Genomic DNA, 15,337 nt, shown 5'->3' with positions numbered 1-15,337 from the left:
AAGGAGCAAAAGGAAGAATCTTCAAGGACCACTCTACAAGAAGAGATGGCACAGGAGCACACCTGAAGAACAGACAGACAGACAGACAGATGGCACAGGAGCACACCTGAGGGACAGACAGACAGACAGCACAAGAGCACACCTGAGGGACAGACAGACAGACGGCACAGGAGCACACCTGAGGGACAGACAGACAGACAGATGGCACAGGAGCACACCTGAGGGACAGACAGACAGACAGATGGCACAGGAGCACACCTGAGGGACAGACAGACAGACAGACAGCACAGGAGCACACCTGAGGGACAGACAGACAGACAGACAGCACAGGAGCACACCTGAGGGACAGACAGACAGACAGACGGCACAGGAGCACACCTGAGGGACAGACAGACAGACAGACAGACAGACAGACAGACAGACGGCACAGGAGCACACCTGAGGGACGGACGGACGGACAGACAGACGGCACAGGAGCACACCTGGCAGACAGACAGATAGACAGCATCCAGAGCAGTGAGCCCCTCCCTCCTCTACTGCTACTGAGATGACTGCTCCCCACCATCCCCACTTCCTTAAGGAAACAGGAAACGTAATGGGGATAAACAGAAGCTGCTGCAGAAGACTCTGAACCTAGCTCTGTCTCAGCGAAAGAGACAAGATGTGCACTAAAGTGTCTTAGAAAGAAATAAAATTTTAGCAGTGCTTTTCAGTAGATAATGGCATTATGGACAGTTTTTATTTACTTTGTGTACATGAAATATAATTTGAAAAATAAACATTTTAAAACTACTTTTTCTAAATCTAAAAGAAAGCTTTTCTAAAGAGAAAATTTGAGACTACATCCATATGAAAAATATGCAATCCTTCCTGACTTCATAAATTTGAATGGAAATTTGCTAATTATGTTTTAAATTTCATATTACTTGATGTTTCCTGATACCATAAACATTTTCTAGATCTTTCTTGACTTCTACATGAGCAACTAGGACAGTGAAGGAATTGCTGTTTCTGTAAGTTACTAGCAGTAGCGATGCCTCTACGCTCTGCCGTCTGTAATTAGAGTTGACACTGGGCAGCACTGCTGGCGGCATCTTCCAAAGGAGATCTCTATGGTGCTGCTTCAGATAAAATCATTTCACAGTTAAAGCTCACTTCTTAACAAAAAAATGGCTCTTTATTAAAATAGCAACATAAATACTAATAAACTTAGTTTTATTAAGGAAAGCAGAATTAACAGGGAAAAAACTCAGAACACTATTGTAAATTACACCAGTTAAAAATGAAATAGAGACAGTTACTATAACAGTAAGAAGCTATATAATAAAGCTGTGCCCAGAGGTAAGTTTATAGTCTTATGTCCTATTATTAAATAAGAAATTAAAAATCAGCTAAGTCATCAGTTACAAAGAAACATTCACAAAACAACTAAACTTTCTTATGAAAATAAGAAAGAAATTAGAGATAAATAATTATATTGATATAAACACAAAAACTAGAATTATAAAATATTTAAATGTTGGTTCCTTAAAAAGACTGGCAAGTCTAATAAAAGAAAAAATACAGGTGAAGACTAAAATGTTAGGAAATAAGAAAAACACTACAGCCACAGATACAGAGAAAAATACTTTTAATTATAAGATAAATATATGCAGAAATCTAACATATTTTTAATTCTATGAAAATGCATGATTTTCTTTTAAAAATATAATTTTAAAGTTGCTATTCAAGAAGTATGGCTGCCTGTATAGGACAAAACCATAGAAGTTTTCAAAAATTTTCAGAGAATTCTCTTTTATCTTATAAACAGTGCTATGAGGGGGTTCCTCCAAGACATCAAGGAATAGACAGCTCCTACACTACTACTAATTTATACCTAAAGCAGTCCAGAAATTCCCCTTCTGAAGCTAAGAAAGAAGACTATAAAAATATAAGATTGCAATCTAATCTTTTTCATGAATATAAATGTAATAACCCCAATTAGAATGTAGGGAGTTGAATTTAGCATTGTTATACTCCAAATGCGGGAAAGTTCACCGTGATTAAAGATTTTATCTTATGCAGAAATAGCTCAGCATCAAGAAATTCTTTAATAATGGTGTACTGTGGTAATAGGCCACAAAATAAAACCATACGATAACCTCTAGTTGCTGAGAATGTTTAATATAGTTCAACAAGAACGTCCAGAAAAAGTTTGGTATATTTGAACCAGAAGATCATTTCCTTTGGCTAAAGGCCTGCATTTTAGTCCAGTAGTTAACATTAAAATCTGGTAAAATACTGATGGCATTCCTTAAAAAGTCAGGATAAGAGCAAATCTATTACCATCACTTATTCGATGAGGTATAAGCATAGCAAAAGAAACACAAAATTGTCATTAATTATGCTTAAAATGATCAGCTATGTAGAAGAGAATCAGTACGGATTAGTGAGAGGTCTGAAAAGTTATCAAATACAAATCAATTGACCCTACAAGGAATAGCTTCCATAGAAGCTCTTAAAAATAGGGGGGAAATGATCACAGTCAAATAGCAACAAAATGTAAAACAGCTGAAATATAACAAATAAGTTTACAGCACATTAACAAAAGTGCTGAAAGACATATGAGATTCTTCAGCAACCTGCACACATGACAAGTTCCTCAACAGGAGACTTCAGAGTGTAAACTTTACAATCTTTCTCAAATAACCCACAATCTTAAAGCAATCCTAAACAAAATGACAGTAGACTTTCTTCTGGACTTTACCAAAATATGACTAAAGCTTAATTGAGGAGAATAAATGAAAAAAAAAACATGGCCAAAACCCAAAAATATCTTTTAAAAGTAGGAGTATTAATTACTTCATGGTAAACACAGAGTAAAGCAATTGAAACCATGGCAGCAGTAAACAGACTTCAGGGACACAAACAAGTGACAACTCCAGAAACCACTCTAGGGATAAGAACTTACTATATTATAAACGTGAACTATTCAAAACAGTAAAAAAGAATTTTCAGTAAGTGATGATGTGATAACTAAATAAATATTTAGGCCCTTAATCATACCTATAGCAAAAATAAATTCCATTTAGAGAAAAATATTTAAATCTAAACAATGAAAATAAAAGGAAACAAATATACATGTAACACTGACACGGAGAAGATATTTTTAAACATATCACCAAATGCGGAGTGCATAAGAGAAATTTATTGTTATGAAAAACACAGTGCTTCTTCTATATATCCGACATCAAGAATTTAAATGGCACATACTGGAAAAGGGGCAGAATGTCTGCAACGAACAGAATAAACAAATGATGAGTGGTTTTAATATATAAATACCTCTTACTAAGTCAATAGAAAGCGAATCCACAACAGAAAAATTAGCATATATATCCATTTATCCCTTCAACAGACATTTGTTGTGCATCTAATATGCACCAAATTGCTATGGGCAGAGAATGCAGTGTTGAATAATCCAGACATCCACACACAGTCTCTTCCTTCATACATTCTGGTGTGGGGAGAAGGAAATGAAACAGGATAAACAAATAAATAAGATCACAGACACAGAATGGGGACAGGAAATGACTGGGAGGCCATGACTACTTGCAGTGGGATGCTCCATGCAGGCCTCTCTCCAACCTTTGCAGCCCTCTAGAGGGCGCTCTGCGATGGAGGAGAGGGCGGCCCTGAAGGGCCTCTTAGAAACAGGAGCCTTTACTGAGCCCAGCCCTGAGGTATGGGAAAGATCTTGCTTGGCCTGCTGGTGGAACTAGCATGGCCACAAAAATAGTAAACAGTAAGAGAAGAGAACAGGAGATGTTGGAGAAATAAAATGGGTCGGATGGTGCAAGACTTTTCGAGCCATGGAAAGGAGCTTCATTTTTATTCTATAGCCAATAACTTACTTGATTTAATGGATGAGAAAGGCAGCTCCCACCAGGTTATCAATACTGTACTAACGTAGGCCAAGAGCGGTGACTGAGAGACTAGCATTGAATCTGGAAGGAGGCGGATTAAAGACAGATTCGAGTCGGGCGTGTTTGCGCACACCTCTAATTCCAGACCTCAGGAGACAGAAGCAGGGAGATCACTACAAATTCAAAGCTAACCTGATCTACACAGTGAGTTCCCAGGCAACCAGAACTATATAGAGACCCTTTCTCCAAAAGTAAAAAAAAAAAAAAAAAAAAAAAGCATATTTGAGTAATCAAACTGATTGATTAGATGGTCTGCTTTGTAAGGAACTAGTCATAAGAGAAACAGAGGTGACCGCTGGGTTTCTGACTAGAAAACTGGCTGAAATGCAGTGCCATAGTTGAACAACTGGTTAGGAGGAGGGGAATGATGGTAGCAGAAGAGAAAAAGAGGAGGACCTAAAGTTATTCAAAAGGTAAGAGAACAAGACCCACAGCCGAGAGAAGGGGCTGGCCTTCAAGCTTTCTTCACAGTCACAAAATGGAACATCACTTCCATGCACTTCCTGCTGGAAGATGAGGAGGTCTGTGTACAACTCTTGTTTCTCAGAGAAATAAGAAACCAAAGGGACACTCTAAGGATAGAAACAGTAGGTCTAGATGTGGGGGTCTGAGACAACCATAGGAAAAACACCGATTTAAGATTTGCAATAATGTGTTGAAAGTAGAACAGGTCGGTTGGGTTTTGTGATTTTCTTAATGGAAATGGTCAGTTGTTCCAGTCAGGTCAGTGCAAGACAGGAGGTACATACAGCCAGGGTTGGATTACTTTTTGCTAGGAAAATAACTTGGGAGAAACTGAGGTTTGAGAGTGCTGAGAGCATTGCTTTTCAAGGCATGATTATAATGGACTACAGAATCTGGGCTAGTCAAGGAAATAGTTCCAAGACATAGCCGGCTCAACAGTAGAAAAATGAGATCACTTAACAAAGAACTCAAGATAGGAAAATGGTTATCAAAGAATGGAATGTCTGGAGTGTCAGGTCCTAGCAGCAGACACCAAGACAAAAGTCACTGTGCAGCAGATGTGGTGAGGGGACACAAGGGGAGAGAAAAGAACCTTCGTGCCATAGGCTGGTCTGACTCACCTATGAAAGGCAAGAGCAAGAGGGGCCACAGACTGAAGCCAGCAGTCCTAAGAACGTTTCAGCCAAGTGTTGAGGGGCTCCCACCCAAAAATAGCTCATTGAGGGATCATGTATGTCACATGAACATCACGGCTACCTTGGCTGTGACCAGTCACTGGGAACAGCCCAGGAGAAGCACGGCCTCGAAGTAAAGTAAGCCCAGGGACGGAGTCCCTGGAAGAACAAGGGGGGCTGGGGGACTCAGCCAACAAGCCTTCCCGGAGCAGCTTTGAGAGGCGCGTTCCTGTGATCACCATGGGACAATACTCTAGAGAGGATGCAGCTTCTAAAGATGACGAGCTAGGTCCTTGGAAACAAGCATTGATTCCAAAGAAAGAAAGGGTAATTAGTCACAGGGAGGAGAAAGCCTAAAGTTCGAGCTCAGTTACGGTTGTGCATGATACAACTCAAGAATTTAGACAACAGGAATCTTCGGGCAGATGGGAGTGGGAAGTGGAGCTTGCTGAGGCTTTAAGGTGAAGAAAACGGAGTTGGCGTCGAAGAACTGATAATGAAAAGCATCTGCATGGGAACAGGGAGTCGTTACAAGAGATACGGAAAAAGGAATTGTGTGCGGAGAGCTTTTCAAAGAAGCCGGAGTTTTGCAGGCGACCTGAAGAAACGCGTGGCACGTAGCAGAGAGTGGGGTGGCCGGGCGTCCCGAGGGGCAGGGCAGGCGGCGGCAGCAGGGGCCGGCGGAGGAGCTCGGGCCGGCGACGACGACGCCCAGGCGGCCCAGGACGCGGCGTCTGCAGAGACGACCCGGGACGGCCGGGGGACGGCGGGGCGCGCGGCCGCGGGAGCGCGCGGCGGCGTCACGGGGCGGCGGACTTGCCCAGGGCGCGCGCCGGGTGCTGGCGCTCCCTGGCGGCGCCGCGGAGCTTGGCGCGGCAGCTGGAGGCGGCCTGGCGCGTGGTGACGGCGCCCGAGGGCGGACGCAAGATGGCGGCGCTGCGGGGCGACGGCTTCGCCAGGCTTCGGCCCCCACGGGCGCGGCGGACCCCAAGGAGGAAAGACAAAGACACGCCGGTTAGCAACGAGCGGGAACCGCGCAGCCCGGGGCTGAGGCGCCGCGTCCCCGCACCCACCAGGTAAAGCTGCGTGCAGGAGCCGGGCACCCCGCGACGGGCAGGGTGGCTGCAGTCAGCAAACCCCGCCTGAGCTTGACCCACAAACTCTTTACAAAAAATGTTTCCTTAAAGAAAAGCTATGAATGCAAACAAAATTTCAAAGTGTGTTCTGTGCAATATCCGTAATAGAAAATGGGGAAATAGAAAATTGGAAATTGTTCATATCTGACAATAAAGTATTACAATCTTATAATGCGAACTAACTTGCTAATAAAATAATACTGTCAGATATTACCTAACAGTACGGGAAAGTAGTCAATGAAAAAATCAATTTAATCGCAATTTGTAGAGTGTGATCGTATACACTTGTGTATTCAGGCAACACAAATTTATAAAATGATTGAGAAAACAATATGCTGTTAGCATCAGGTAGTAGGCTGCAGATAGTTTTTATTTTCATTTTATTTATGACTTCCAAAATTATACACTAAGTATATTTCACTGTTAAAATAAAAACTTAATGGTTTTTAAATTTTATTCTGCTTATGAATTTATGAAGTTATACAGGGTAGCAAAGCGATAGGCATAAAGAGATTTTAAAAAATGGGTTCACTGAGATCACTTATCTTCACTCTAAGCTCTGTGTCAGTCACAGTATTAGAGTAGTTTATCCCTTAAACGTTCAACAGTTAATCAAAACCACTGTCTTTCCCAAACTTATACCATATTTCATTCTAGTCATTTCTACTTGAGGAAAAAAAGTTTTCTGTGCTTTTGATGAGTTAATTTCAACTTGTAATTTCCTTAGACTTCGGAACATGGTATGCCAAAAACAGAAAAACCTACCATGCTTTTGGAACAAACATTTTAGGTAATACCAGTGTTTCAGTTTCAGTAATGTTCCCTGTATCTGAAAGCATTCAACCTAAAGAAAAGTAAAATATTACATGAACTATTAACTAACTATTGGTCATTGAGGGAATCTGTTCAGCTAAATTATCCCAGGGATCTACAAAAGGGATGTGTGCCAGCACTTTGTTAATAAGTAGAAAAATCCATTGTAACATAAACTTCAAAATTATTTTAAGTTAAAACAACTTCAGGGTTGTCAGATGGATTTTATTCGGTGATAAGCTCATCAAAGGTTAGGTGTTTAAGGGCATCTGCTCCATAATTAACCACACCACCTCCAAATTTCCTACACTCTGAAGGGTTTGGATAGAATTATCATGCCCAAAGACACAGCTTTAGGAGTATATATATATATATAATCACATAGCAGATATATATATACACATATATATAATATCAATAGCAGAAATAAAACTTACAAAAAGAACAAAGCTAAAAAGCCAAACATTTGAGTTAACTTCCTGAACAAAATGAAAGCTGTAAGAGCCTTTTTTTTAAAGAATGCATTAGCTCTTAAAAATCTAACAATTGCCAAATGATTTCAAATTAGTTGTTCTTAATTTTTAAAAATTATTTATTTTGTATATGTATTCCAGGGCATGTGGAGGTCCAATAGCAACTTGTGGGAGCTGGCTCTCTGCCACCACCATTGGGTTCCAAAGTTTGAAGTCAGGTTGTCAGGCTTGGTAGCAAGCATCTTTCTCCACTGAGCTATCTCACTGGCCCTGATTTCAATTTATCATTTTGGAATGTGTATTATGTCTTAGGGGCTTTGCTCAAACAATAACAGCAAATAAATAGGTAGATAATAGGTAGGTGGACAGACAGATAGATAGTCAAGTTTCTATTTCTGATAAGGATTATCTAGAAAATTAGTTTCCCATTATTAGGATAGTCAGACCCCAAGGCTAACGTGAATCCCTAAACTGCTCTGCAGATCTGCCAGGTTTTCTTCTCATATTCTTCAGATGAACCATTTCATTTCCTGTCAGATTCATAAAAGCATACCACTGTCTCCACACTAGATGAATCAATAGCTGTTAACCTTTCAGGAGAGCCAAAGACCAGTCCAAGGCTCTGCCTAAAAATGTCATCTTCCAGAAGCCTGCACACAACCGCTCTTAGAAACTGACTTCCTAGCCGGGTGTTGGTGGCGCACGCCTTTAATCCCAGCACAAGGGAGGCAGAGGCAGGCGGATCTCTGTGAGTTCGAGACCAGCCTAGTCTACCGAGTGAGTTCCAGGACAGGCTCCAAAACAATACTGAGAAACCCTGCCTCGAAAACCCCCAAAAAAAAAAAAAAAAAAAAAAAAAAAAGAATGATAGAAACTGACTTCCTGAATACAAACGTGAGAACAAGCAGCTGCTTCCCTCACACTGCTACTTTCATAAGAGTGGAAAATTGATGCTTCCTGGGTGGTAGTGGTGGGGGGTCCTGTAATTTAAAAGGTTTTAACTGCTCAGTAGTAAGTCTTGATGAGATTTGATTTACTAGTTAAATCTGTGATCTGGCCTGTATCACAGCAAAATGTCCTTCATCTTTGTATCAACTGAGCCATTCCCCGGGGAACAAGTACTAAAAACCTTGACTCACCAAGGTATGTAAAGCTCAAACACAGAATTTTATAGTGTCTTGCAAGGTTAAGTTAGCCCGTATAATGGGACAACCAAATTCCCCCAGACTCATGTTAGAACCAACACACATTATATCCTCTCCCATCAAGTTCAAGTAAGTGCCCAGCTAAGTCAGAAAATCTCTGTGTAGTACAGAGAAAATACATCCTGTTCCTGTTTCTTGGCAAGACCTCCTGGAAAGACAGTGGCTGCTGCTGACACGCTAAGGAATGAGGTACATTCGTATGTTCCAGTTCTTAGTGCTCACAAACCAGAAGCCACGGTGCCTGGCATTGCAGGTGCAGCATCTAACCGACCCTTCTTAGTCTATGCCTTTTTCCCTTCCACTGGATTATTTACTTAAACGCACCTAGAGGATACTGACAGTCGTCCAGCTTTCTGAAATGAACTTATTTGCTGATACGAAAACAGACATGGAAACAAAATGCGTGCACTGAGAGGCATCAAGTTTCATCCCATTACATGCTAAAGAAAACCGGCACTGCTGCCTGCTTTTCCAAGGTATCTGAAAAACATACATCAGTTCTCTCTTACCGACCATTATTTTAGAAAATTTGAGCCAAAATATTTTTGTTCTTATTCCCTTTAAAAAAGTTTCCCACCTGTGTGCTCTTCTTGTCACTTAACTCTTTAAAGGGATGGGGAGTCTCCTCCTACTATTTAAGTTCTCATTTTCTCTCTCCTGCCAGTTTTCTGATCACTATAGTCTGAAATGATCTGTTCCTCTTATGGTCTCTGGCTGTTCCTTAATTCTTGCTCTGAGACCATTAGCACAATAATCTATATTTTCACAACCACTAGGGCAGTCTATAGTGATTTCTCTACCATTTCCATTCTATCTTGCTTCTCAAAAACCAAACAAAAAACAAAAACCAATTCCATCCTCCAGATGGGTGTAGACGAACATTGACAGCATTTATTGTTATGAGGGTGACTCGTCTGAATCATCTTTCTGTATTCACATCCACACAGAAAATTTTGATTTGCCTATAGAGTGATTGCCAGATCAGCAATGTCATTGTTGCCTGCTGAATTAATCAACATTCTATCTCTACTCCTAGATTTCCAGTCATTACCTCCCAACACTATGGCCAACTCCCAACACTGCCTCCATTTTAAAAATAATTATCTACTATGTAAGAGAGAAATGAATCAGAGTTTACAATGCAAATGACATGGTTAGACGGAAGAAGTCACAACCACCATTCACTCAAATAAAACACAAACTCATATATACTATGAAGCCAAGCAGTAATATTAAGATCACATCCCAACAAATTAATATCATAGATGGAAGAAACATGGGGAACATAGTATTTGGGTACAAGAAACTAAAATTCAAAAGTAATAAATATCTTAAATACAAAAAAGTTGTAAAATAACTCAGAGTGAAGTGATATTACCCTAATTAGTTCAGAGAGCCCACATTAAAGACAAATTGAGGAAGGAAATGAAAAGGAAGAATTGGAAGATTGAAAACTATTCAGAATTGTTCAAGTGGAACCCCTGCTCCCCCTTGCACAAGCTGGGAAACTTAGTCTGCCCTATTTGCCCCAACCCTCACGTACTGAGAAAACTGATCAAAGGAAGGCACCCAAGTACCCAGCCTCAAGCCTTTCCATCTACAGTAGTATCCTGCAAGATGTGCTAAGTGTGGCGGTGGCACAAAGCTTACGGGAGTGGCCAGCCAACCCCTGATGTGATGTAAGGAACCCATACCCAACACTGCTTGTGTGACTAAGACCCTGAGACTAGACAGCCCAGGGACCCAGGGTGAAATTAAATGCTTCTGTACTAAAATAAAACAAAGCAAAAACCTGTAGTCATAAAATGACTCCTAATGACATTCTGCTGTACTCATAGATCAGTGCCTTGCTCGGTCATCATCAGAGATGCTTCCTCCTGCAGCAGATGGGAGCAAATGCAGAGACTCACAGCCAGACACTGTGCAAAGAATGAGAGACCTTGGAGCCCTCAGCCATAAATGAGGTGTCGCTATCAAATCCCTCCCCTCAGACTCAGGGGACCCTGCAGAAGAGTTGAAAACAGTGTAAGAGCCAGAAGAGATGGAGCACACCAAGGAAACAAGGCCCTCTGAATCAACATGAGTTCCAGAGACTGAGGCAACATGCACAGGGTGTGCACGGTTTGGACTCCACCAGATGAGGTCCTAGAGCTAAAAGGAGCAGTGAGCACACACCCCCATCCATAACCCAGAGGCTATCTCCAACTGATACCCAGGTGTACCGAGGAAACAAAGCACTCTTAAGGGTAGGCTGCATACCCAGCAGTAGACAGCTAACAGTCAACAAATTCTTTTCTAATTTATCTTTTTATTTTTATTTTTTTCTCCTTTTTTACTCTACAGGTCTTCTGCACATATGTTTATGGCTTCCAGATTTATGTTTTTATGGGAATGAGTATGCAAATACTGGGTCTCTGTGTCTGAATCTATTTCTTGTGCCTTTTTTGGATCTCTTTTCCTTCTATTTCTTCTGGCCTATTCCAATGTGTTTGTTTTTATTTTATCTTGTTTGATTATTATCCCTTATAAGCCTATTTATTTTCCAGTGAGAAACAGATCTGGATGGGAGAGGGGTTGGGGAAGAACTGGCAGGAACAGAAGGAGGAGAAACCATAATCAGGATACATTGTATGGAAAAATGTTTTCAATAAAGGAAAATTTTAAAAAGGAACTGATTATAATTTGCTTTCCCAAATTTGCCTACTGAAGGAAAATGTACTGACTATGAATATTAGATGCCACTGCACCTTATACTTTCTGGTGTAAATTAAAAACTGGCACTGTGATATTCACACACCAGTATTTGAGAGGCTGGTTTCATAACTGCAATTCTTTAGATGATCTAGGAACAGGTGGTTCTTAGAGACTGAATATGGATATCTAGCACCTATGTAAAAGTCAGGGCATCTAGAATACCACCCATGGAAGGTTGGAAACAGAACGATCCCTGGAGCTCAGCAGCCAGCCAGCTCAGTCAATGATGAACTCCAGGGAGTTCATTCAGGGAAAAGCCATCCGGGAAAAAAAAAAGTGCAAAGCAATTTGGAAAAACAGCCAGGATCAACCTCCAACCTCCACATCCACACGTTCATATGCCTACATCCACATGCCTACATCCACATGCCTACATCCACATGCCTACATCCACATGCCTACATCCATATGCCTACATCCACATGAACATCTCCACACAAATACATATCTATACCATCCACACACGCAAACTGGTCCTAAGACTGACTATTTGCACATTACCATACAGACTTTTTTTTTTTTTTTTTAGTTTTACGAGACAGGGTTTCTCTGTATTGTTTTGGAGGCTGTCAGTCCAGCCCAGCCTCGAACTCACAAAGATCCACCTGTCTCTGCCTCCCGAGTGCTGGGATTAAAGGCGTGCGCCATCTCCGCCTGGTACCATACAGACTTTTATATAAGTCTAAAAACAAATTTCCCAAAAAATTCCTACTATTTCTTTCTTAGGTCTTTGCTGTTATTTTGCTTTGTACTAGGGACTGAACCAAGAGCTTCACTTACACTAAGCAAGAGCTCTACCACTAAGCTATATGCCCAGCTTTCTGCCATTTCCCCCCTTTTTTAAACAGAAAAGTAAATATTCTGATTTGTTTTTGGTAATGAGCAGTAATAGCTGATATATAAATTTCTCTAAATATAATTTTAACTTAGCATGATTCATTATAAATCAATAACCACGACTTCTTTCTGACAGATATACTTCTTCTCTCTAAAATATATGAACAGTACATTATATTAAACAGAAGATGATTCGATATGATACCCTGGAAATGAGTCATTATTTTAAAATATATTCACTTGGGTTAGCAAAATCCAGTTCCCTAAGAGGTATATAAGTGCAAAGTTCACAGCTAAAAAATAAAAATACCTGGATTCTACCATTTCAAATATACTTTTGAAAATGCCTTTTAAAAAAAGATGCCAAATCTGAATGTTATGGTGCCACTTGCATTAGGATATTGTATACATGTGTATGGTTGCATAGGCATAAAACAGCTCTTAAAAGCCCACAACACTGGTATAACCACCTGCCTCTGGGGAAGGAAAACAAGAGCATGGATGTGGCAGAGGGAAGACTTCTCTTCCACGGCACCCTTTCTGCAATGTGCTTTCTCAGATATACTTGTCATTACCTAACAAAACAACCCTTACAAGACAGCTTCTTTCTGTTCTTTAGTAGCTACATAAGACCTGGGCAACCAATTTTCCCCATCTGAAAATGAGGTTGCAGTAAGACTCTATATCTCTATCTACATTTATTTCAACAGAATAATGGCTCAACAGGTGTACATGAGATGCTAGTTGGCAAAAGAAAATCATAAGCCTTACTCTGCAGCAGCTTACATCATGTAATTATTTACATTTCTGCCTGAAGTTTCCATGAAGGCTGTAGAAACATCAGAATAATCAAGAGTCTGGATGAATTCAGGTTTGCAAACTTGACAGTGTTTCTATTCTGTACCAGGTAAAAGTCCACATCCACACTAATTGCCTCCAACACACATTCCAAAAAATGAACAAATATTAGATGGACACACAAAGAGGTATTTATGATAGTTAAAAAAATAGATCCTGAAATAGGAAAATATGGAAACTCATCCTTTTATTTTCAAACCCCAAGCATCTCCTAAAACCATTTACAATCTTCTAAAACAGGAGGCGTAGAAGTATAAAGCTAGTACTAGGAGTAACAGAATATGAAGAAGGCACTATAAAGAGACCAAAGCACAGCAGCTTCCTTGCAAGGCAAGGAAAATGGGGTCAGGCCCCGTGGTTCATTCATTTATAGCCAATGCTTTAAACTGATGGATAATCTTGCTCTCCAAGGGCTAGATCTGATTCACAAGCACAACAAAATGAATATGAATGAAATATCACAAAGAGTAAAAGTGAAAACAGAAAAGCAGACGCTGGAAGTTCAGTGGAGGAAGAAGTCTCTGCAGGCTAGAACCATCAGGAACAGAGTTGCAGAAGGCATGCTTTGAAATCTGCATGATCAGCAAAGGATGGTGACCCCATGGACAAAGTGGAGACAGGAATCTCTTCTAATATGATGGTGGTGATGTAAGCAGTAGTTATGATGATTCAGTTGTCATGGTTTGCTTCTAAGTAGTAAGTTCATTAAGAATGTTCAAAATTATTTTTTTAATTTTCTTTAGAGAACTATGGCATGCTAGTAATATATCACACCTGACTGACTAGGGGCTGAAGAAATGGCTCAGTGGCTAAGAGCACTTGCTGCTCTTAAGAGTCCCAGTGCTGCACACATTGAGCAGTTAACAACCACCTGTAATCCCAGCTCAAGGCAATTCAACACCCATCATCCAGCCTCTGCAGGTGCATACATGTATCTGTACATATAAGCACATACACATAAATACAAATAAATGACCTTATTTAAAGAAACTGAGTAGGCTCAACTACAAGATCAGCATGCACTTAGATCCAAGTCTGTAGTAGGGCAGAACCCTGGGCATGTACTTACACAAAATGTTTGGCAACCTTTCCCAGTGTTTTCTTGCAGGTACCTCATATTATTTCCTGTCGTAACCATCATACTCAGAAATCAGCTCCACCCAAAGCACAAAACCAGGAAATGAAGAGGTGCCAGTTTTCCATTAAAATTATGCACTGGGCCTGCTGAATGAAATAAACTCTAGGTTTTACTACATAAAAAAAGAAAGTCATCTAAATTAAAATAAAACAACAACAACAAACCCTTCTATCTTTGTAATGTACTGATCTTAAAAAAGTAAAGAAAGAAACAATGTATAAACAAGTATAGACAAAATACACCATACACACTGGTGGTGCTTACTGTTAGAGGGACAAAGAGTGGGTGTGCTACTATTGATTGCACTGATAAACCTTGCAAGAAATTTCCAAAAACTTCCAAACAAAATTTCTGTTTAGAATGTTGGTATATAGGCAAGAAAGAACAACACATATAAAAATGCCATGAAACAAGTGAGGACTCCAAGTCAGAAAATATACTCTAAACTAGACTCTATGGCTTTGTTTTGTTGTTTTTGTTGTTATACTTTAAACACCTAAGAGTACTATTACATTTATAATCATATCCTAGTGCTTTGATGGAGTATGGGTTGATATAGGCAATCCTATTTGGAGGGAAAGGAACAATGTTCACAAAATTAAATGTTTAAAACTATAATAAAAGATGTAGTTATAATACAGTTCAGTGATACAGCAGTCTGCTTTGTGTTGTATTATGGGGATATCAGGCCTTTGTGATCTTAGTGATTAACTCAAAGTTAAAACATAAAAGAAACAAAGATATGTTCAAGTCATTAGAACATAAAACTGGAACCTCCAGCCCCATTTTCTATAGATCATGGAGTTTTACTGTCTTGTTTTAATTCGTGTCTGTTAGTATTCTATTGTTGAGCTTAAGTCTTAGTCACAACTCATCCATAAAACTTACTCTACTGAAACTTCACAAACATATAGTCTTCTGAGAATTTTTTCCTTTAAAATCAGATTTTTCAAGTCAGTCCCCAAAAGTGGATAGCTCAAAAGGTATGTGGGCTTACACTTCCTGTATTAAATGTAGAGTTC

General features: G+C 40.0%; 1 protein-coding gene across 4 annotated transcripts in view; it reads right to left on the bottom strand.

Annotated features, from left to right (window-relative positions):
- Nucleotides 1–1,198: 1,198 nt before the first annotated feature.
- Nucleotides 1,199–15,337, bottom strand: part of Znf800 (zinc finger protein 800) — a 50,995-nt gene continuing 36,856 nt past the window's right edge. For all 4 annotated transcript variants that reach the window (XM_040728516.1, XM_040728517.1, XM_040728519.1 and 1 more), the window contains exon 6: nucleotides 1,199–6,061. In XM_040728516.1, coding sequence (XP_040584450.1) covers nucleotides 5,902–6,061 — 160 coding nt within the window. In that variant the 3' untranslated portion in view covers nucleotides 1,199–5,901. The remainder of the gene's footprint in view (nucleotides 6,062–15,337) is intronic.

The sequence above is a fragment of the Mesocricetus auratus genome, unplaced genomic scaffold, assembly GCF_017639785.1.
Source record: "Mesocricetus auratus isolate SY011 unplaced genomic scaffold, BCM_Maur_2.0 Super-Scaffold_100019, whole genome shotgun sequence".
NCBI lineage: Eukaryota > Metazoa > Chordata > Mammalia > Rodentia > Cricetidae > Mesocricetus > Mesocricetus auratus.
The sequence above is the reverse complement of the archived record's forward strand: the minus strand, read 5'-3'. Positions and strand labels throughout refer to the sequence as shown.